General features: G+C 39.9%; 1 protein-coding gene, 1 long non-coding RNA gene and 1 other non-coding gene across 14 annotated transcripts in view; 2 read left to right on the top strand and 1 right to left on the bottom strand.

Annotated features, from left to right (window-relative positions):
* Positions 1-8,814: 8,814 nt before the first annotated feature.
* Positions 8,815-23,554, bottom strand: part of CCDC150 (coiled-coil domain containing 150) — a 97,494-nt gene continuing 82,754 nt past the window's right edge. For 6 of the 11 annotated variants that reach the window (XM_019838401.2, XM_045034185.1, XM_019838404.2 and 3 more), the window contains 7 exons: positions 22,344-22,470; positions 13,334-13,528; positions 12,864-12,932; positions 12,608-12,769; positions 11,844-11,930; positions 9,587-9,706; positions 8,815-9,201 (listed from right to left, as the gene is read on the bottom strand). In XM_019838401.2, the coding sequence (XP_019693960.2) occupies positions 9,070-9,201; positions 9,587-9,706; positions 11,844-11,930; positions 12,608-12,769; positions 12,864-12,932; positions 13,334-13,528; positions 22,344-22,470 (892 nt within the window). In that variant the 3' untranslated portion in view covers positions 8,815-9,069. Of the gene's footprint in view, positions 9,202-9,586; positions 9,707-11,365; positions 11,456-11,843; positions 11,931-12,607; positions 12,770-12,863; positions 12,933-13,041; positions 13,112-13,333; positions 13,529-22,343; positions 22,471-23,554 lie in introns of those variants that run through there. The other 5 variants (XM_019838403.2, XM_023259582.2, XM_019838402.2 and 2 more) reach the window with 4 other exon arrangements.
* Positions 9,127-15,627, top strand: LOC123379228. Of its 2 annotated transcripts, XR_006583457.1 has the most exons (4): positions 9,127-9,263; positions 9,343-9,946; positions 10,762-10,964; positions 14,530-15,627. It is a non-coding gene; the product is annotated as an uncharacterized LOC123379228 (long non-coding RNA). The 2 variants fall into 2 exon arrangements; XR_006583456.1 differs by having other exon boundaries at positions 9,343-10,964.
* Positions 15,553-15,623, top strand: LOC111562148. The gene has a single exon (XR_002745192.1). It is a non-coding gene; the product is annotated as a small nucleolar RNA SNORD56 (small nucleolar RNA).

Raw genomic sequence — 23,554 nt, 5'->3', positions numbered from 1 at the left:
TTCCCTTTCCTTTCTGTCGTTAAAAAAATTTTTTTTAATTTTTTAAAGGTTTATTTATTTATTTATGTATTGAGAGAGAGAGAGAGAGAGAGAGAGAATGCCAAGCAGACTCTGCACTGTCAGCACAGAGCCTGATGTGGAGCTCTAACTCACGAACCGTGAGATCAGGAACTGAGCTGAAACCAAGAGTTGGGTGCTTAACCCACGGAGCTACCCAGGTGCCCCCCACTCTCTGTCATTTTTGTATCTACTTTATCGTAATATGTGACATTTGTACATCAGTTTTCCACTCTTATCTTGACCTTTGCCTTATACATTGATATACATAATTATATATTTTTAAAACTTCACCCCATCAATCCTTTGCCTGAAATTTTCAATTACTACTTAGTTGGATGAAGCTTCTTCTCTAACACAGGGGTTATGAAGATAAGGCCTGAAGGCCAAATCTGGCTCCTAATCTGGTTTGGTGTGGCTTATGAGCAAAGAATCCCCGCCCCCACCTCCATACCACTTTAAAGGATTGTTAAAAACAACAACAACAACAACAACAACAACAACAACAACACGGGGCACCTGTGGCTCAGTTGGTTAAACTTCTGACTTTGGCTTGGGTTATAATCTTGAGAGTTTTTAGAATTCAAGCCCCACACTGGGCTGTCTGCTGTCAACGCAGATCCCACTTCAAATCCCCTGTCCCCTTCTATGCCCCTCCCCTGCTTGCTCTCTCGCTCTCTCTCAAAAGTGAATAAACACTGGGGCACCTGAGTGGCTCATTCAGTTAAGCATTGGACTTCGGCTAGGGTCATGATCTCAGTTTGTGAGTTTGAGCCCCACATCTGGCTCTGTGCCGACAGCTCAGAGCTGGAGCCTGCTTCAGATTCTGTATCTCCCTCTTTCTGCCCCTCTTGCTTGCACTCTCTCAAAATCTTGCACTTGCTTGCACTCTCTCAAAAATGAATAAATGTTAAAAAAAAAAAAAGTAAATAAACATTTAAAAAAACCCAATAATATGGGACATAAACTCTATTTGACCCTCAAAGCCTCTAACCTTTACTGTCTCATCCTTACACAAAAAGTTGGCTGATCTCTGCTCTTGTAAATTCGTCAAGAAGGCCTAATGGATGCAGAATTCTCTAAGTTCTTATATGTTTATAACCATTTTTCTGTAGTTTTATTTATTCTATTTATCTTTTTGGGTGAACCTCCCCATTCCCAGGTGAGGGGCCTTGGAGGGTGGGGTGGGGATGGTTACACAACCAGGTGGGAGGGACCCTGGAACAGGGAGGGGCTGGCCCACCCTCTGGCAATGGTAGCCTGGCCTCAAATCCAAGTTTCTGTAGTTTTGATAGTTGAAAACTGAATATAGAATCCTTGGTTCACACACATTCTTTGAGTTTTTAAAAAATGCCAATTGTGCTAATTTTTTGTTATTGCTGCTAGCACACACTTAGGGGCTTAAAATAATGCAAACTTGGGCTCAGTTGGTGGAGTGTGCAACTCTTGATCTTGGGGTCGTGAGTTCAAGCCCCACATTGGTGTAGAGCTTACTTTAAAAAATGAAAAATTAGAAAATTGAAAAAAAAAATACAAACTTACCTAACAGTTTCTGTGGGTTAGGAATCCAGGGCGGGGCTAGAATCTCAGGATTTCGCAGGCTGACACCAAGCTGTTGGCAGGACTGTGCTCCTTTATGGAGGTCTGGGGAAAGAACTACTTTGAAGCTTATTCTGGTTGTTAGCAGAAATCAGTTCTTGGCAGTCTTGGGACTGAAGTCTCCATTTTTCTGCTGGCTTCCAGCCAGGGCTGGCGCTCAGCTTGTAGATGCACCTGCATTTCTTGCTATGCAGCCTTATTCTTCTAGCCAGCAGGGGCACAAAAAATCTTCTTGTGCTTCAAATCGCAGACTTCCCCTTCTGCAACCAGTTGGGAGAAAATGGCTCTTAAAGGATTTATCTGATTAGGTCAGCTCTACAGGATAATTTCCTTCAAGTCAACTGTGACCTATAATCTAATCACGAGTGAACTCCATCATTTTTAAAGTCCAAGAGATGATGCAGTTATGTCTACCTGAAGGTGGGACATCTTGGGCCCTATTTTAGAATTCTGCCAACCACACTGCTCCACTGTTGCCTTGCTTAGTGTGTTGGTTTATAAATGTGAGGCCAGTTTCTTTTGCCTTTGTAAGTTATTTGATCTTTTTGCCTGTACACTTTGAGAATACTTTCTTTGAAATCTATAGTTTTATTAGAATGTGTCTTGATTTTTTTTTTCCAGCTTCCTGGTGAATTATTTCAATATGTAGATTCAGATACACTTTTTTCTGTCTTTGGAAAGTGTTTATGGGTTGTAGTTCTAAATATTACTTCTGATCTACCCTTTTTTCTTCCATAAGGGCTCCAATTAACACAAATACTATTCCTTCTTTGCCCGTATTCCATTCTGTTACCTTTTCTCTGAACTTTTTTACTTTTATTATTTTGTTCAAGTTTATTTTGAGACAGAACAGGAGAGGGACAGGGAGAGAATCCTAAGCAAGTTCCATGCTATCAGTGTGGAGCCCAATGCAGGGCTTGATCCCACAAACCGTGACATCATGACTTGAGCCAAAATCAAGAGTCAGACACTCTAATGACTGAGCCACCATGGTGCCCCAGACTTTTTTAGTCCTTAATGCCATTTTCATTTCCTTGTTTTCCTGCCTTTCTTCAGTGTCTCTTACTTTGATCTGAATTGGTTCTCCCTTGGGCATCTTGTAACTTATTCTTCGTTTCTGAGATAATTTTGTCTTTTTCTTCCACTGTTCTAAGTGCAAACAACACTCTTCATTTCTCTGATTTTTGTCCATTTATGTCCTTAGTTTTTAAATTTGTTTCACAGTGGTTCTCATATCCTGAAAAGTTTGTCTTCAAACTTGAAACATATTGAAGTTTCTTTTCCGTCATAAGGGTTTATTGGGAGAAATTTTCCTCAGCTGAGATGTAATTTTATTCCCGACTTTCTGCAGTACTCTGTATAGACTTAACTTTCCTCTTATTCACATTTGTGCTATTGGGTTGTTTTGCAATATTTCTAGTTTACTGAGCCCTCACTTGTCAGTATAGCAAAGTCCAGGTGCTTTTTCTAGGGTGTTGTGATTTGGTGGGGAGGTTTTTGTGTTGTGGGGAGGGTTATGAGTCCTTCAGTTTTGTGCTTCTCTTTTTCTTATTGGTCCTAAAACTTCAATTTCTTTTCCCCTTAACAATCCAATTTCCAATAAGGTCTTTTCCTCTTTACCTTTTTTGTTCCCCTAGCCGATCCACATTTTGAACAGTGCCCCTTTAAATCATGCCTGCACCTTTAAACCATGTGTATTTAGAAGTTCCTTTCCTGTAGTTCATACTCTGATCTGCCTGGACACTTTTTTTTTTTTTTTTTTTTTTTAGTATTTCCAGGTTTAGGATACATGTAGTCCTTGTGGTAACAGTGTCCGGTGAAACTGAGACCCTTTCACTAGTTTCCTTTTTCCATCTCCGTTTGCCTTTGTCTGTTACAAACCTTCTAGTGAGGTGGGGCAGAAGTGTGAGACAACACACACTGGGATCTGGTGATTTTTCTCATTTTACTTAGTTATTTTTAAAGATTTGACATTGTCTGCCTTCAAGTTACGCTGAGTGTGGTTTTATGTAGAATTCACCTTTCCTTTCTTGTTTCATATTGCTTGTGAAGGAAACATTAGGAGGTAGGTGACTAAGCAGCTGCCTCAAAGTCTCTATATAGGTTATTAAAGAATCCGTTTTAAAAGCTCGGGAAGAACCTGATAGCTTGTGTCTCCTATAAATGCTTTGGAGGAAAAGGAGTGTCAATATGAAAGGAATCTAGCAGCTACTCACAGCTCTGTGTTAATGAAGTTCAGTAGTGACCGTGTTGGTGTATTTTCTCTGCTTACAATCTTAAGATTGTTGTGATAGACATTTACGGTTTTGATTTGACTTACCTCTGTTTCCCCATTCTTCTAGGAACATCACTGAGATTTCCTTTGGGGAACTATTCTCAGTTTCAGAGATGGGCACATCTAGGCCTAGCCAATTAGTATATAATCTCTCAAGTGATAGTGATTAATTGAGGGTGGACATGTGATCAGCCCATCCAAGGAGACTCAATCCTGGATTTATCAGAGCTCTAAGAAATCTCTGCTGGATTGGTAAGCAGAAAATATTTCAGTCTGTTCTAGTCTTCTATATATTGTACATTGTTTCTGACCATTTATAAAAAGGCTTGCATTAACAAATGGTGTAGAATCCCTATTGCCCAAAGAAGTCCAAGGTGGAGAACATATGATGATGTAGACCAGTGTGAACATAAAGCCATCTTGCCCAATGAAATGAGATTGATCACGAGATAAGAGCCCAGAATAAATGCTCTTGAGAAGAGAGATGCCAAATACCATCAAAAAGTCCAATTTCTTAAATATTTTGCTCTTCTTTCAAATGGTATCCTGGGGCAGACCCAACAGCTGAAGTAAGGGCCTTGTCTTCTTTTTGTTCATGGGCTCATTATCTAAACTAGGGACTTTAATAAGAAAAACAATTGGAATAATTGAAAAACTAGGGACTTTAATAAGAAAAACAAGCTATTTTGGAAAACCAGTAATCTGTAGCTAGATGTCTCTAGAGAGCCTTAGAAAGTAAACAGGCTCTGGCTGTCTATCTAAAACAACTGGTCCTGAGATAAAAACAAGGCCCAATATCTTCTGTTAAGAACTGGAAGTCTTTGGTAAAGAAACTAGAGAAATTGCAAGCAAAAAGATCACTGAGCTAATAATTGCCCAGTGCTGGCTAAGAAGCTGAAGGACAACCATCTGAAGTCCAATGATGCCACCCTGGGGGAGACATTACTCCACAAGTCCGTGTCTTCCCTCTAAACTCCCAAGTGGAACAGAACAGTACTTGATATTACCGTTACCTACAATTAATCCTACTACTCTGAACATCAGATCCTTCAGACCCAAATTTTACAGTTGTCTAAGAAGCAAACAGATAAGCAAAATGACTTCTAGTGTGAGAGAGTATTATCTTATAAATGACTTTATGACAAAAGATGGTAATAAAAGGTAAAACTGAAAATGTATAGTAATTATAGAAGTTTGAGAGGCAATGAACTTTGCTTTCCTTTACTAAAACCACTCTGAAAAATGAGAACTTGGAACAATTGTGAGTCCTTTCCTAAGTCTCAACCTGTATCTGATTCTTTGGGATCACTGTCAGAGAAACAGTCCTTTTTTCTTCAGGACACAGAGATTTAATAGGTAGGATCTACTTCCAGATAAAATATGCTGTAGCCCATACATGTGATCAGATTAAAGCTGCTATGACATTAGGATATTTATGGTAGTCTCCAGAAATACCTCAAAGAATTGGAGCACCTAGCTGGCTCAGTTGGTACAGCGTGTGACTCTTGGGGTTGTAGATTCGAACCCCATGTTGGGTGCAGAGATTAAAAATAAACTCTTAAAAAAAATTCAAAAAATCACCAAAGACACTTATATGTGGAATCTTAAACAATCAAACTCTTAGAAGCAGGGAGCAGAAAAGTGGTTGGCAATGACTGAAGGGTTGGGGAAATAGAAGTTGTTAAAGGATACTTACAATTACAGGATGAGTAAGGTTTGAGGATCGAATGTATAATATGATGATTAGAGTTAACACTGTATTATATAATTGATATTTGCTGAGAATAAAAATGAAATGTCCTCATCAAAAATTAAGTATGTGAGGTGACAGATGGAATAATTTCACAATGTGTATCGAATCATTATGATGCTCACCCTCAATAACTTACAGTTTTGTCAATTATACCTTAATAAAGCTGACCAAAACAAACAGCTATAGTGTCAGAATCCCCAAGGGCAAATGACTCCATAGACAGTTTACCTGGACCAAAGTCACAGTCCAGATGGGTTCTTCCTAGATTTTCACAAATCACTTTTTGTACTCACAAGAAAAGGTTAGGTCATGCTCTATGGGTGTTAACAACACAGCACAATTAACAGAACCATTGCTTATCCCTTAATTCAGGAGCCACAGCTCAGTCTCCTTGCTTTAGAACAACTGCAGTCATCAAAAAATTAATCAAAACATCTTCAGATCTTGTATTGGAATCCCCTTTAAATCCAATGTTCCTACATGTAGTCAGTCTCTACTGCTAAAGGAAACCATCAGTTTTCTACTAGTTAATAATTATGAATTCTTTTCAATTTTTCTATTACCATCCATTGTTTTAATACTCTTTGACCATACAGTTATGGTAACTGTTTTCATGTCCTTGTTTGTCACTTTTTTTTTTAATGTTTATGAGAGAGAGAGAGAGAGAGAGAGAGAGAGAACGAACGAGGGCAGAGACAGAGGGAGACACAGAATCCGAAGCAGGCTCCAGGCTCTGAGATGTCAGCAGACCCCGACGGAGGGCTGGAACTGATGAACGGTGAGATCATGACCTGAGATGAAGTTGAACGCTCGACAGACTGAGCTACCCAGGCGGCCCACTGTCACATTTAACATCTGTTAATCTGGGTTAAATTTTCCTGCTGCTTTGGATTGGTACCACAAATTGTGATTTTTACCTTGATGGGTGCCATATATTTTTGTATTCCTCTAAATATCCTTAAGCTGTTTTGGAATGCAGTTACTTGGAATAGATCATTTGGGGTCTTGCGTTTCAGATTCGCTGGGTAGGACTAGAGCAGTGTTCGCTGTAGAGCTACCTATTCTCTACTTCTGAGACAAGTATTCTTTAGTGTTCTCCACCCAATGCCCTGCAAATCATGATGTTTCTCATGCTGGCTGATGGAAGCTGGTATTTTGTGTGTGTGTGTGTGTGTGTGTGTGTGTTGGCCACTGTTAACTTAAACCCTTTTGGATGATTCTTTCTCCAGCTTGAGGTGGTTTCCTCACATGCATGTGCTCAGCTAATACTCAAGAGGGCTTTCGGGACATCTCTGAAATTCTCCCTCTGTAGCACTCTCCTCTCCGGTATTCAGTCTTGGAACTCTAGCAGTCCTGGTCTCCCTGGACTCTGGCTCCTTAACTCAGGACCAGGTGCATGAACTGTCTGAAGGCTAGAAGGCGGGGTGATAGTAGGGTTCACCTCATTTGTTCCCTTTCTCTCAGGGAGTACTGTTCTTTGTTGCACAATGTCTGGTGTCTTAAAAACCATTGGTTGATATTTTGTGTTTTGGTAGCTTCAGATGAAAGTACAGGCCCACAATAGAACCTAGTATACAGCAGACCATTATAAAAGTACTATAGAAACACTTCAGCAAATTCATCACTCTAAACAGGCTGTTCTAAATATAGGTTTTACTAGAAATGATCACCAATCTAATGCTATAATTCACTTCTCCCAAGCTAAGGTTTAGTATAGCCAACCTAAAAAAATGACATAAGGTTACACTGACTTTATCAATAATGATACTCTTTGAGAACAAAACACAAGTGGAGAAAAATGTCCTTGCTCTGGATGAAGAAGATAAACATATTCTTGGCCAGTAACGGTCATGTCATGACAACACTCAAGAACGGTGTATTTACAACCCAATAAGGTTGATCATCTCTCCACAGTAATTGGGATCTTTTGTCCTATGAGGAATTCAGGACAAAGGAACTGTTCTGTGGGGTTCTTGCTTAGACTATTTCAAGATTGACTCTCTGGTACCTTAAAATAACTTTATCTTCTTATGAAGAGTCTAAAGGGATAAATTCTGTAGGAGTTAGATAACTTGGGGAGGCTTTTCCCAGCCTGCCAATCAGTGAACCCTCACCTCTGGAAGTCAGACACACAGAAATAGATGCATTCCAACAGGTGCCCCCTGAATGCCAATTACCAGCCTTACCCACATAACTACACTTCTACAGATGGTACCAACCCTCAAGGTCTCTGAAAGTCTTGCGATTCTTGAACTTCGTGTTTCCCTCAAACGTTATATAAGATCAGCAGTCTGCTCCGATCAGGGAGGACTCTGCCTGACCAACAGAGCTCTCCCTCAATTATTACGGCTTAGTTTAGGCTATAAATTCAGCTTTGTCTTTTTTATATCAGAAGAAGAATGGTAGGCTCTTCAACCTCTGAGAGTCTTATTAATGATATTCCCTCCAATTCACAATGCTCACTCCATTTAGGTCCTGATAGTATCATCAGTAGCTACCATTACTCGAACATGAATAAAGCCAGGTGCTATGGTAGCTGTTTATGTTCATTAAGTCTGGATTACCTACTCTACCGCTCCCTATCTAAAATAAAAAATATACATATATATAAAGCTGAATTTATTGCTTACTATAGTAAGGAAGAGCTACATGGGCCAGGCATAGTCCTGGAGCAGAGCAGTCTGCTGTATACAATAATTTGATTTGTAAACATCTGAGGAAGTTATAAATACAATCTCTGAGATATCTAATATAAGAATAGAGCTGTAGGGGCGCCTGGATGGCTCAGTTGGTAGAACACATGACTCTTGATCTCGGGTTTGTGAGTTCAAACCCCACACTGGGTATAGAGCTTACTTAAAACAATTTAAAAAAATAAAGAAAAGAGATCTAATCCTACTAAAGATGTGCTGGTAATTACCCAGCATAAAAGGGTATTTTTTTTTTTATGTGGAAAAGTTTTTACCATTTTCCAGGTGATCCCATTTTCAAGGATTATCTACTGGGTGTTAGACTAGGGGGTTTTATCGAAACAAAATATCCTATCATTTAGTGGCTGTACATCTAGTACCTCACTAAATGCTTTTTGATAAAATGTACTTAGAAAAATAGACAAGTATACAACAGTAACTTCTATCATACAACAAATTCATATAAATTTATTGGGTGGAAAATGGGGAAAGAGACAAAAAAGATGGGGTGGTTCTGTACTGATATCAGCAAGTTCCTGAAAGAATAAACTCAAGTCCAAAAATCTTCAGCCCACATCAAAGACTTGATGTTCTGATGACTGTGGAAAAGGCCAGTCCTGATTGCTGGGCTCTGGAAATCATGGTGGTGTAGCTATCGATGAAGAAGTGCTTCTGTCAAGGGCATCAATCTCTCTCTAGTTCAGAATGACATTTCTTGGGCGTAAGTCTAAGACGCTGTTTATTCTCCCACCGATGCAGAGCAGACTGGCTGGATGCCACGTCGTGCTTGTTACCTTGGTCCTGCTGGAAAGAAAACAGACCCGACACTGCAAAACTAACTGCATAGCTGAGGCTGTTTTGTCTTTACGAATATAATTTATTCATCAAGGTGAGTGGTTCTAATCTAGACAGGTTGGGAAATGCAGAACTTTTAAGAAAGAAATTTAATTCATTTGTTTTCTTTGCAGTTTAAAGAAATCTACAGATTAGTGGGGAGAGTAGCTGGATGGAGAGAGAACTTCTGTAATTAGAAATTTGAAGAGGGGCACCTGGGTGGCTCAGTCGGTTAAGTGTCCGACTTGATTTCGGCTCAGGTCATGATCTCACGGTTTGTGAGTATGAGCCCTGAAGTGGGCTCCATGCTGAAGAAAAAGAAATCTGAGAAGGAACAAATCCAAAATTGCTTACGACAGCCATGTCCAAATACCCTACCTCTTCCATCCACCCATCTTCTCGGGGAAGCCTCTGCAACCGGTTTCTCGTCAGCTCAAGCTGCAGGCCATCGAACCTACACTTAAACCAGCGATGAGCTTCTTCCAGGTTAGCTGTTATCTGGACATACAAGCGTTATCATTAAACATTACAACAAAGAAACAGTTTTTTGTGTATTGGTTCAAGAGACTTTTTACCTAGATGTTAAAAGACCCAAATTCTGAATGCAAGGTCCTTGTAACCTATTTGCATAATATCCATTCTACAGATGAGAGAGATTTCTGGATGCAGAAATGAGGGCTGCCTGCAAGCCTGTTGCTTTTTCATGCATTTGTTCCTATTTCTTGGGCGTGACCTAAGGTAAGAGAACCCCGGGGAAAAATCAGAATGACGGGGTAAGATAGCGCTGCAAGTGAACGTGGTAGTGCAAACCATGGTTGGGACTTGTGAGTTCTGTTCTCCAAGACTAAATACTTCTCCAAAGTCCCTACACTAGATTTTTCTGTTGTTCTTTATGAAAGTAAACTGAATTAGTAAAAGACGGAACCAGCTTAGCATAAGTCGCATCCTCTTTATTTCCTTTATCATCAAAATATTTTAGACTTCAGCTCCTAAGCACAAACTTCCAAATCACCTTTGTCAGATTGACTTAAATGGTCCCTCTAGTCGTCTGCCTTTGAAGATGATCTGGACTCCGTATTCATTTAATTGACAAATGTCTACTGTGTGCCTGGCACTTTTATGTGTGTTTGGGATACTATGGTATTTTAAGGTAGGGCCAACAGGCTTTTCTGTGGTATAATGGTTGCTTCAAAACAGCTCCAGAACATATCCTCTAGAATAAAAAGCAAAATGACTGTTTTCTTCCCTTTGATTATTTGTTTCATGGACAGCATTTTCGTTTTTTGATTCTCAAGTCTTGAGAGGTATTTCTGTCTTGCCTGGGAGAAGGCAAGATCTAGGAGAGCAGGGACTTCGTCGGGCTTGTTTCACCCTGTGTCTCCATCACCTAGGACAGCACCCAACATATGACAGGTCCACAGTAAATACGTGCGACTATGTATTTGTCCTAGCCCGGCCAGTTCACAGTGTGGGCACAAAATAGTGAGGTAAAAAAAATAGAGCTCCCCTGGCATTTAACTTTTAGAAAGTTACAAAGTTCAAGTATTTTCCAGGTCTGTTTGTATACCCTAATGCCGGTGATACTCACACTCTGCCCCCCACCAAAGGCAGTGTCCAGCACTCTTTACCAGGAGTGGAGGGAAAGAGGCTTGAAATGGCCCTGTACATCCATCCTATCTCCTCTTGTTTGGTAAATGGGAAGGGAGGCACCGTTTACTGAAACTTACTCTGAGCCATCTAACAGAACAACGGAAAGGTAAGTCTCAATACCCTGACTTTTCTAGATGGGGTAACTGATGAGTTAAAGGAAGTAAATGTAAATTCCTTAAGGGCACCGTGTCACAGTGTGACAAACTCATGTGACAGTGTTCAAACTCATGTGTGTCTGAGTCCATATTCCCTTTAATATCCCACTATGACAGTCATGTTGTCTTGTAATTTAGTGGCTGTAAAAGGCACACACATCATGACCAACTGACAAAAACATCACTGTGATACCTTAGAAGCTGTTTTCCTTATCTGGAAAATGAGGAATGGTTGTGGCAGACCATGATTTCAAAGACCCTTTCCAGCTCTAAAAAATGTATAATTTTAAATACCTTCAAATAGGCCAATTTAAGATTAGAGAAAGGAAAATCACAAAGTAAGAGGGCCTACTCAGGAGACCTGACGGGCTCAGTCTGAAGAGTATATGATTCTCAATCTCAGGGACACGAGTTTGAGCCCCACGTTGCATGTAGAAATTACCTAAATTAAAAAAAAAAAAAAAAAAAAAAAACTTAAAAAAATAAGGCCTACTTAACTTTTTTATTGACTGAACAAAGAGCTTCCACTTTTATTAGTGATGTTGAGTAATAATGCATTAAAATCTACACACATGCTGGTCTTTCCTTCTTATATTAAGTGGTAAAGACTTGGACTTAATCAGTATTTTGGCATTCTGTTATCTTTTATCAGGACACAGTCTCAACCTAAAAATCATTCTTCATAATGGAGATTATACTTCGTAAGTCATAATGGTTCTTGCCTGTTACGCTCCCAACCATGTTAACGAGGCATTTTACTCTGACTTGAGTGTTTCAAAATTGTTGTGTGTGAGGAAACTTAAGTCTTTATGTCCCTAGGTCTGGCTTACCTGTTCTGATTCCACACTGGCTTCTTTGAGTTTATGCTCTGTTGCCTCTTTGCATTTCTTTAGGTGTCTGATGGTTTCTTCCAATTCCTGAAAACGTGATACAAAGATTTTTACAAATTCCCACAGTCCCATATGGAACAAAGAGCTTCCATATTGTTATAAATGGGCAATCAAATTATGAAAGCATGATGGAGTACACTTTCTAACTTCAGGTGCCACCAAAATATAAGATGAAAAGTGTTAGTAGTATCCACAGATGTATATGATCATAGATTTTGATTTATGGATTCTCCTGAAGAAAAAGTGATTAATAGCTCTTTCCAGAACTGAAGGAATACTTTTTCATTGGAGACAATTTCTGCTAGAAAGCAAGGGCTTAATGATCTCTTGAAGTCCTTTTGCAGTGATAAAATGTTATGCTTTTCCAGAGGCTGGGAAGAGCTAAAAATCCTGTCATAGCAACAGGTGTATCTAAGCTTCAGGGAAGAAGCAAGGGGTGTAAAGTGCCTGAAAGACTATGAAATTCAGTTCAGAAGTCTTATTTAATAACCAGTATTTTGCATATGTGAGCTGTAGCTGTTAAGAATGAATATCTTATTAAGTTGAAAATGGAGAACATGGGTCACATTCAAAGCTATAGGCTTCTTCCTACTTGTAGACTTATGTTTCTTCTACAGAATCTAGAAAACGTAGATGCTCTGATGGTGGGTTTCGGTACGTGTCACTTGCTGATAATCTGAGATGAACCTGAGGGAACTTTTTACCTGGCACCGGTTCTCCAGTTCCTGCCTTACTTTCCGCTCTGCCTCCAGGCGCAGCTCTTGCTGTTTATTCCGTGCTGAGGTCTCGTACTGGCTCTTGGCCAACAGCTGCATCTCTTTCTGTAGGTTAGTCATTTCAGATACAAATTTCTGGATACTCAGTGACTGGGAGGGCACAAAGAGGGAAGCAGTTGGTGAACCTGTCCAAGTGTGAGATTTTAGGTGAATAGTAAACATAGAGTTTGTGGAAATCATCTACCTGTTCATAATTTTTTTTCTGATACTGATCCTTAATTAGCTCCATTTGCCTCAATTCTGTTTCTATTTGCTGAAAGTAAATGTGGAAATAACATAGAAAGATGATCAGTGGAGAATCCCATATGAGACCCACAGTTACCAGCCCCTGCTGGGCTCTCCTTCCCGTCTGGCCCACTGACCCTGAAAGAGCAAAATCCTGTACGATCACTGTGGGAGAGGCAGATGGGGGGCCAGAAGGTGACATGGCAGCTGAAGAGAAATCAAACATTGACACAGCAGTGTCTCTCTCTGCTGGAGAAAGACAGTCTGTCCATCCCCCTGCAATCTGCCCACTTCCCAGGTGTAGCTGTAATTCCCGGAGCACACATGCTGCTGTTAGTACTCTGGAACTATCTTCGCCAGACCCCACAGCCTGCATGGATCCTCATCAGATAACAGGGAGTAAGGGAGACTTAGCATTTTTCATACAACCTTCATCCTCTCTACATTCTGAGTATTATTCGCCTTAGTCGACAAGTGGAGCTTAATTTGGGCCTTTTGATTCTTTATTTTCTCCTTGCTAGTGTTCAGGATCTTCTCCAGCTCTGTGAGTTTCTGCCGCAGCTCTCGGTTGGTCCGGGTTACTTCCACTGATCTGAAGTTGGCTTCGTCAAGGGCTTTCTTCAGCTGTGGAACACAAAGGGAAAATTCAATCATTTTTGCCTTTCATTAAGAGAAGCTTATAAGTAGGTCTGTCCCCATACTTAGTTCCTTCTCTTTGGAACTTTCTTTTAACAAGAAGGGAAAGTGAGGCAATAATAATGACATTTGATTAAGAAGACCTGTGGAGCAACACTCTAAGTGGTTTTCATCTTTTGTTTTCATAACTATTAACACTAAAGAACACAATGTATATAATGTTCATCATTCTCTTTTCAAGAGCACGACCTTGGAGTCCAACCCCAGTTCAAATCCCAGCTTTAGCACTTACTAGCCAAGTAATTTTGGATAACCGACTTCCCTAAGCCTCAGGTTCATCATTGGCAAAGTATGCACATAACCTATTTCATAGGGTTCCTAGTTAAATAAGACAAAGTAGAGAAAGAAAGCAGAGCCTGGCATATGGTGATTTCTCAGTGATCATTAAACTTTTCTTTCCTGTCACTTGTGACCTCATGTCTGGACAACTGAAAATTATATGGTAATTTCTATAAATACTTGCCAGTTACTACCGCTGCATATATTTTTAGAATACTGCTTTTAGTTTTTAAAGATTTTAATAAAATTGTCTAGTGGAAAAACAGCATAGTGCTTACTGTTAAAAACCAGACAACAATTTCAAATGGAGTCCCTTATGCTCAGTCCCAAACTGAGACTGAATTATGGTTTTGGCTTTCCCAGAAATGAACTCTTAAACAAGTCCATCAGGAATTACCTGATCAGCAGTAGTTTGGTAATCTGCCTGATCCTGTCATCCCCTAAAAGGAAAGAAACTGCAATAACCAACTCAAGTTTTTGTCTAGTAGAACTTGTTCTTGCTCCCTTTTGCTATAAAAAGGCTTTCACTTTGTACACCTCCTTAGAGCTCTTGATCTGCTAGACTGGATGATGCCCAATTCGAAGAAATTTGCGTTCTAATAAACTCTTAAAAGATAAACTGAGGCATATTAAAACTTTTCTGATTCCAGAACTGTTAAACTGAAGGACAGCACTGGTCCCCAGGAGCAGTGAGCTGCCTGGTGTAAGTGCCCACTGAGCTCCCCGCTCCATCACTGCCTCTGGAGGCCACAGGTTACATCTCTCTTGGATCCTGGCTCTGCAGCTTTCGAGTTAGCAGCTTTCAGACTTTAAGGCTTCCATTTTCTGGACTGGGTCGCTCCAGTGTGAGGTCTCAGGTGAATAAAACTTTTAAGGCTGAACAGATATTTTTGAATTACAATGGCTACAGTGGAGAACTTTTAACCTAAATATGCTTATCCATGTATGAGGTGCTCTAGAGAAGGTGCTCTAGAAAAGCAAAGCCAAGCACTCATAAAGGGAAAAGAAAAATTATTTTCCTTTCTCTGTGGTTTCTGGGGACTAGAATGAGATATGCTGGAACACGAGCCTCCAGATGGGATCTGGGACAACTAGCAGAAGCTAACAAAGAGTGAGAATTCTCAGCAAAGTCAGCTTTCTCAGATGTCTGTGATGTCTGGCTGAGAGAAGAAAGTAAAAAAATTCACACTGTCCGTTCCTTTCCAAATTCAGATTGATAGGCAAAAAACAGCTGTAAGAATTAATCTTTGAATTGTATCTTGTGAATCTGCTTTTGGGTACCCACTGGTTGTTGATCCTTTCTCACCCAGGGACAGCTACTGCCTTCTTGTTTATCTTGCTTTATGTCCTGAGAACCTGGCGAGGCAACCATCGGGTCAGAGGCTGGATAGAAATAGGGGTGCCATCCCATTCATGGCTAGGGACCTACTGACCCCCAACACAATTCTCTTTCTTTTGGTTACTTTGGGAGTGGCTCTGATCTTGGGAGGGTAGTATCTTTTGTGCTCTTTGGGGATCTCTCTTATATTCAAGGGTTTAATACTGCTAGGAATATTTACTGTTTGTCCTGGCTGAAACTTGGCAAGATATCTGGAAGAATTTAAAGGAGTTCTATGGTCAGAAGATGGCCATATTCAGAGCCTGACAGACTTTTAAAAATTCCTTTCTCCTCTCTGCAATGATGGCACTATTACTGGTCAACAGCAGTTCACCTCCTGCTTGTTGATCCTTTGGGTCTGAGTGAAGATGAGGGGAAAAAAAAAGTCTTCTCCCCTGAGCTAAGATGAAACTATGTACCCAGAGAGAAAGAGAAACATTGTAAAGCCTCTGGGGAAGGATTTACTAGACATTCCAGACACACAGCTCTGAATCTAGAACCTAAGAATCTTTTGACTTCCACCTTAGTTGAAGATCTTCTCCCTGGTGTAAAGAAGCAAATAAAGATAATGTAGTTGGGTGAGTGGGTCAGCCCACGAATTAAAGGTTGCAACCCAATTCTTTGAGAAATTAAAAACTGTACTTGTCTTATAAATCAAGTGTACAAGAACAGAAATTCAGCTCTAAAAACAATTCAAAGCCCTCTTGTTCTTTTTACTGATCCCCAAACCTCTCTATTCATCTAATGTTTGCAGATAGTGTAAAAGATCTGGACTTAGAATACAAGTTCCACCAAGGGGGCTTTTGTTCCCTTTTTCTGTGCCTTTTGAGATAAAAGTGTTCTACTTGGTCTTCTCCATGAACGAAGACCATTCGCACGAGTGGGGAGTAGGGAGAAAACATATTTGGAAAACTAGGCCCATGAAAATCTTAAGTCACCTTTAAAAATATTAGTTAAAAGCTTTAGCCATCTGAACAAATAACCTTAATTTTATCCCATTTGCCAAGAACACAATTTGGATCTAACTATTCTTTTATAAACTAGTGAGTTTTGCAGTATTGTACCTGTCTCAAGACTAAAATTATAAAATGAAACCTGTAAGACCTGTTTGTATGTTTATGTCTTTTATACATATTAGAGACTTTTTTCCTACCTTTGAATGGTATTGCCAAAATGACTTTGTAAAGAGCTCTACTTAATTGGTTTAAAGACAAACAAGTATTTATACGTATTCAGTGTTCTCTAAGAAATAGAAAATCTAACCCATACGATTTTCAAGTTCACATGATCTAGGATAATCATCAACAAATCAAACAATGAACTTAAGCTACCTTTTTCCTTCTTTAATTTTTTTTTTTTTTTTTTGTGAGAGAGAGTGCATGAGCAGGGGAGGGGCAGAGAGAGAAGGGGACAAAGGATCTGAAGCAGACTCTGTGCTGACAGCAGACAGCACAATGCGGGCTTGAACTCACCAACTGTGAGATTAAGACCTGAACTGAAGTTGGATGCTTAATCGACTAAACCACCCAGGTGCCCCTGAAGCTACCTTTTAATTAAAACATCCATGTCTTAAGAATTATCAACATTAGCTGTAATACTTCCATTTTACCCAGGTTTACTAAAAGTCAAAGAAGCTTATCTATGTCTGTCACAGAATTTGTCGGCAAGAAAGATAATTTAAGATCATGGTTAGCTGATTTCCTGTCTCATAAAATTTTCATGAGTAATCTAAATGTAATTGTTAAATGGAGGATAAGTTTCCAAAATCTTTTTGAAAACTTTTAAATCACACTAAAATAAATGAAATGATGGGTACTCACTGAATATCTAGATCAATTCCAAGTAAGATAAAATACCAAAACATAACTAAACACAGGTTTATCCATTTTTGGCTTCCTTTCACAGAGGAACTAAAGGTATTTGGGTCTGTTAGTAAAGCTGTTTTGTGCTACGTTAGAAGTTTACTATGAGGAAGAACAGACTTCTAGAAATTAATGGATTTACAGACTGGCCAACCCACAGAATGTTAGTGTAACACACTCCACAACTGCTTACTTCCTAGGTTTTACTAGATATGAGGATTGTAAGGGTTAAGAATTCTAATCAATATATGTAATTATAATTACTTTGAAATAACAAGGGTGAAAGGAAACAACTGTGTATGAAAAGTAGTAAGTAAATGACGGACTGTTCTAGAATGAGAAAGAGGAAAAGACACAAAACAAAATCTGAATGGATAAAAGAAAAAATTGAAGATTTGTGGAAAAGGAATCTTAAGAAAGGAATTTTCTGTGTGGTCAAGGTGGCTAAGTTAGAATTGGTTTATTCAAGTTTCTAAGGAATGAATTTGGTGCAAAATTAGAATTTGTTTTTTTTCTTCATTATAAGGACAAAGTTTCCTTGGACTATTGGTCTGTTCTTGATAAGATTTATGAAAGTGTTTTTTTAACCTTTTGGGTAATCTACCTGAAAGATAAAGATTTTGCAACTAAGCACAATAATTTACCGTGCTTCACATGGTCTTTTATTAAGTCTGTGATTATGTAAGAAAACCTAGTCTTGTCAATATTAAGAGCTAAGTTTTGTTCACAACTATGTAACCTTCTGTATTTGCCTTTAAAATTTTCCATTATCAGTTTAATACTTCATCTTAGTCACATGTTCAACTGTTTTGACAACTTCCCCAAATCAAATTCTAAATGGGGTCTTTCTGATCTCAAAGCAACTTGCAGATTTCCCAGATAGTCCTTGGAAAATCTCAAAGGTTTGTGTCTTACCTTGTAAGAGAGAAATGTTAAACTAATCAGGCTTATTTGGTATGCTAAATTACATGGGAAGCATTGTCAAGTGATGATAAACCTTACATAATATTCGTACAATGTGTGTTATTAATATGTGTTCTAGAAAACATGGGAAATTCCTAAAAATCTGATATGACCTTTTATGAGTCATAATTTCAGTTTTTATCTTCAAATGTTGTATATCATGGATATAACCAAATTTCCTTGTCAATCCTATTATAATGAACTCTCATCAGATCTTTAAACATGAGCATATTAAGGTTTTTTATCATTTATAGACAGCTATTGTTAAACTCTGATACTTTTGCAAAAGGGAGATTTCTGGGAAGGAGCCTACTAGGTACTCTTGACCACTGACATCCCTGCCGTAGTAGGTATCAGTAGATACTGTAAAAGGTATCAAACCTTGGGTGCATATTTCACAACTGAAGAAGGCCCCAGCTGACATGTGGTCCTATGTAAAGACGTTGCAGAAGCCTCAAAATCAAACTGACAAGTAGCCGACGTTGAGGCAGACTGCTTCCTCCCAAGACGTCAGATCAAAAATTATTTGTTTCTTTCTATTCTTGCTGCTCTCTCTGACAATCCTTATCCTAATTCTTATATCCTGAAGGTCTTTATGATTGTTTTCCCCATGTTTTGCCTTGCTCTGGCCTGCAAAGATGATGCCATTGCAAAGGGGGTAACGTAACCTCCAAACAACTGGTGAATTTGCCACAATGCTGGTAATTCTATAGGTCTGCCCGTCACACATTTCTCCCTGACTTCCAATGCTTGTTTCTCTGTACCAAACTGCCCCCTCTCCATTGTATCATACTCCCTACTCCTAGGGGTCCATTTCTCTGCCTCTGGCTAAAAACTCCAAACCAGGGGAATCTGGTATCCAAGCTCTGTATAAAGAAATGGACATAGGCAAGGGCAACCAGTCTGTGGTCTACAGACTCGTAAATTTTACTGGCTTTCATGGCTGTCGCCTTTCTAATCCTGAGCCACAGACTGAAATCAGGACTTACAGGAGGCGCTCATAATCCAAAATTCGCTTCCTTTGGCAGATCCCTACTGTCTTGGCTAGGAGTAAGTACAAATGGGAATACCATCAGAAACCTGTCCTTAACTCTTGAAGGTACTGCGGAATCTACTGATAAAGTAACAGCTGTCCAACAAAAACCACTAGACTGTCTGAAGTTGTTCTGGATAACAGGACAGCCCTATCTTTTAGTTGAACACAGAGGTGTTTGTTCTGTGTACAACACCACATGCTGTACTTAGACGGACACTTCTGGGCAGGCTGAGACTCGGCTATGTAAGATCACTGAACAAGCTAAGCTAGTTGGCTTGAGAAAGGGACTCCTTCAACAGAATCCTTCACTTATTTGACTTTTTGATTGATTTGGGTCTTGGGGACCAAGGCTCCAAAGGACACTCTAGATGTTGGGAATTATCATGCCTATAATAAACTTAGTAGTCTCCCTAAGTGTGCTGTATTCTCTCAAAACCTTGAAACACATGTTCACAGTTGCTAACCACCAAGCAAATGATCTAAGACTAGAAGGTCAGAACAGAAATGAAGAGAATGACTGACTTAAAAAATGTGAATCTAAAATGTCATGGCCTGTGAATGCCACGAAGAATATCAACAAAAAGCATGACCTATGAATACCACACAGAAATTCAGCAAAAAAACTTCAAGAACTCCCGAGTAGTAGCTGGGAGTAGATAATGCCTTAAACTTTAATGACCTCTCTCAGGCTGAGAGTCTGATCAAAAGGGGGAATTGTCGGGGTGCCTGAGTCGGTTAAGTGTCTCTTTGTTTTGGGTCAGGTCATGATCTCACGGTTCGTGAGATTGAGCTTCACATCGGGCTCTACGCTGACAGTACAGAGCCTGCTTGCAATTCTCTCTCTCCCTTTCTCTCAAAATAAATAAATAAACTTTAAAAAGGGGAGGGGAAATTGTTAAAAACAAAAACAAAAACAAAAAAAACAGGCCCAAAATGGAGTCAGCTCTCTGTCACCAAACTGACACTTAATGCTTCAGCGATTCCAGAAATGGACTCTTAAACCAGTCCATCAGGAATTATTTGATCAGTACCAGTTAGGTCATCTGCCTGTATAAGACCTGCCATCCCCTAGAGGAAAGTACTCTGCAGTAACCAACCTGCTTTTATACCTAATGTAAGTTGTTCCTGTTCCCTTCTACGAATGAAAGCCTTTCATTTTGTACAGCTCCTTGAAGCTCCTTTTTATCTGCTAGATTGGACACTACCTGATTCGAACTGAGTTTTGCTCAAACTCTTAAAATGTTTAATATACCTCAGTTTATCTTTTAACATTACTTAAATCATTTTACAGAGCTCCCTTCCTCTTCCAGTGCCCTTAAATAAGTGCTGCTTGATTTTTAGGAAAAGGTGGCAGCAGAGAAGGGAGAAGATAAGAACACAGTATTCTGAATGGGTGATAGTGTTTAACGTGCAAAGTTGTTTGTATCTTTTCTTTCTACATTAACTCATTGTTTCTGATACTAACTTCATGACACAGTGCTGGTCTTTTATTACTACTCAACTAACTTCTTGTTAGCTATTCTGCCATTATTTTAATCATAGCTTTGTCAAAACTGGGTAAGCCCTAACAACTATCACTTACTTTGTATTTAATATGTTTGGGCACTGTGACAATGACTTTACATATATTTTCCAAACTTAAAAACAAAAAGTAGTTATGATGATTTCCATTTTATGACTGAGGAAATAGACTCAGGAATGATTGCAGACAGTAAATGTACACATTGTTAGTAAGAGGCAGAACTGGGACTCTTAAGTGGTATGCCTTGAGCCTACCCCTGATATCACACACTCACTCTGCCCTTGGTCTCCTCACAAGGTCACAATCTCCAGTGATCCTTGTTAAAAGGATCTACATTTTATAGGTATTCTGACAACTATCTCTGATTAAAGGTGCCTTTAATTTCAGGGCACATTTTTGTTTCCCACAGAATTTTGTTTCTAACCTTTAAAAAACTTTTTAAAAAAAATACTCATTTTTTGAGAGAGATGGAGACAGAATGTGAGCAGGGGAGGGGCAGAAAGAGGAGACACAGAATCTGAAGCAGGCTCCAGGCTCTGAGCTCTCAGCACAGAGCCTGACGCGGGGTTTGAACCCACAAACTGCGAGATTATGACCTGAGCTAAAGTTGGACGCTTAACCAACTGAGCCACCCAGGCGCCCCTCTTTCTAACTTTTTAATATTTACATAGTGTTTTGTAATTTGCAGTTCTTCCCTCCCCTTTGTTGATGATACAACATTTAGTGTCTGTTTAATGATTTTTCTATTAAAATTGCCTTTCGATTTGTTTTCTATTTTCACCTGAGCCATGTTGCTTGGCCCTAGTCTTCTAAAGCCCAAAGTAACTGTTCTGGTTTCGAGTCTTCATATCTCCTGTTTCTCCTTCATTCTTGCCTATTCTCCACTACCACCAGACTAACCTTCCTAAAATTGTGCTTACAGCGCACTATCCCTTTCTCAGAAACTCACAGGGCTCCACTTTGACTGGAAAGTTCACCTCTACCATTCTGACAGTCAAGGTCAGCTGGTACCATCTCAGCTAACCACTCTTTCTTAGACACTTCCCAAAGTCTGCTCTGATCAAGAGAGAAATCCTATTCATTTGGTCACACATCCTGTTCATTTCTCTAAGCTTTGGTCATCCCCTTATACTGGGTGTCCCAGCCCTGCTGGTTCTGTCTCAATTGTGTACTTTCATTTCTCTTCTTCTATCACCCAACTTTCCCTTGCTTTGAATTCCTTCAAGATTGTACCTAGCCTCTAGTTACTCAACAGAAGTCCTCAGCTGTTTACCCTATTTGTCTCCTTTTGTAAAGAGGAGATCATAATGAAATAAAGGTCATGTAGCACGCACCAGAGCATGGACCATACATGCCTCTCAGGAGAAGGTAGATGAGTGATGGGTGCTGGTGAAGCGAACTGAGGGGACAGATGATTGGATGTCTCCCAATGGCCACTTCCTTCCTCTAGCCCTCAGTTATCACTGTCCAATGCAAAAGCTGTCATTGAGACATTCCTTCTCTGGGCAGAGAACTGTCTATCAGAAACTTTCTGTGTTTTGATTTACAAAGAGCACAGAGATGGTTTGATCACTTTGGGCTTATTGGTCAAAGAGGAATGAAAAGGGCCAAAGAACAGCTGTAGCCATTCTTGGAAATCCTGCGACTGGTTCTCCTCTTAAAAGATTCACATCTAGAAACCTTTTTGTCACTCGACTGCATACCTCAGTCATTTCCCGTTGTGCTGCCTTCTTTGCCGTTTCTCTCTCAGTTTGAAACTGCTTTCTTAGGGCTTCTATGCGTTCAGCATGCATTTCTGCTTCCACTTTGGATTCCTCAGTCATCCGTTCTCTGTTTAAAAAAAAGATAAGTCACTCTTAGAAATCATCTTAGCAGGTAAGGAAGGCCTGGACGATCATGGGCAGCTGTCCAGAAGGTATGATTTACACATGAGAAGCACATCAGGCACCAGGTGAAACTCACTGGTCTGGAGCCCATTAACACAAAGGGAAGAAAAGCATTTACCTGTAGCATTAAAAGCCAAGAAGTCTTTCAACATCAAGAAAACCAACCAAGAGTGAAACACACACTCTTGTTTTAACCAGCAACCAGTCTTGAGCCAGCAACATTTCACTAGATAAAATTTGCAGCTCATGGACAGGAAAAAATGCCTTCTCTGCTTTAGCTTATACCTTCCTCATATCCGTATGTTCATGACCTGAAAGGCATAAAGGTCTATGTGCACACTGCATTTCCCTTGGGTAAAAGTTTTCATGGAACGTTATTTATATCTAAATCCTATTTACCAAGGTGCAGTTTACAAAAAACTCAGGTGGCCTGACTTGAACTTGATGCGTTTGACCTAATCTTAGGCCCAAAAGGAAAACAATGGCTAAAGATCTGCCTGGGTGGAGTCATCCCACTCCTCCATGGGTTCTTCCCATCCAGGCTGAGGCTATTCCTTTTCCAAATCATGCTTCTAAAGGACACATTAGCTTTTGATAGAAAAGGCTTGGCAGAAACATACAACATTCTTTAAATGTTGGCTTTACCTTCATGTGGAGCAGCAGCTTGACACCAGATGAAGGGAGAGCTGAAAAGGAGATTCACATGAGCATTCCCCAGCCTGCTGGCGGCTGCTGCTGCTCAGGATGCCTGGTTCCTAACACAGTTCTGCTGGAGTACTAGTTCCACGCAGAAGATGAGCATTTTTAAAAAAAAATTTTTTTAATGTTTTTATTTATTTTTAAGACAGAGAGACAGAGCATGAGTGGGGAGGGGCAGAGAGAGAGGGAGACACAGAATCTGAAGCAGGCTCCAGGCTCTGAGCTGTCAGCACAGAGCCCGACACGGGGCTTGAACCCACGGACTGCGAGATCATGACCTGAGCTGAAGGTGGACGCCCAACCAGCTGAGCCACCCAGGCGCCCCTAAC

This window comes from Felis catus, chromosome C1, assembly GCF_018350175.1.
Source record: "Felis catus isolate Fca126 chromosome C1, F.catus_Fca126_mat1.0, whole genome shotgun sequence".
NCBI classification, from domain to species: Eukaryota; Metazoa; Chordata; class Mammalia; order Carnivora; family Felidae; genus Felis; species Felis catus.
This window is presented reverse-complemented; position numbering and strand designations above follow the sequence as displayed.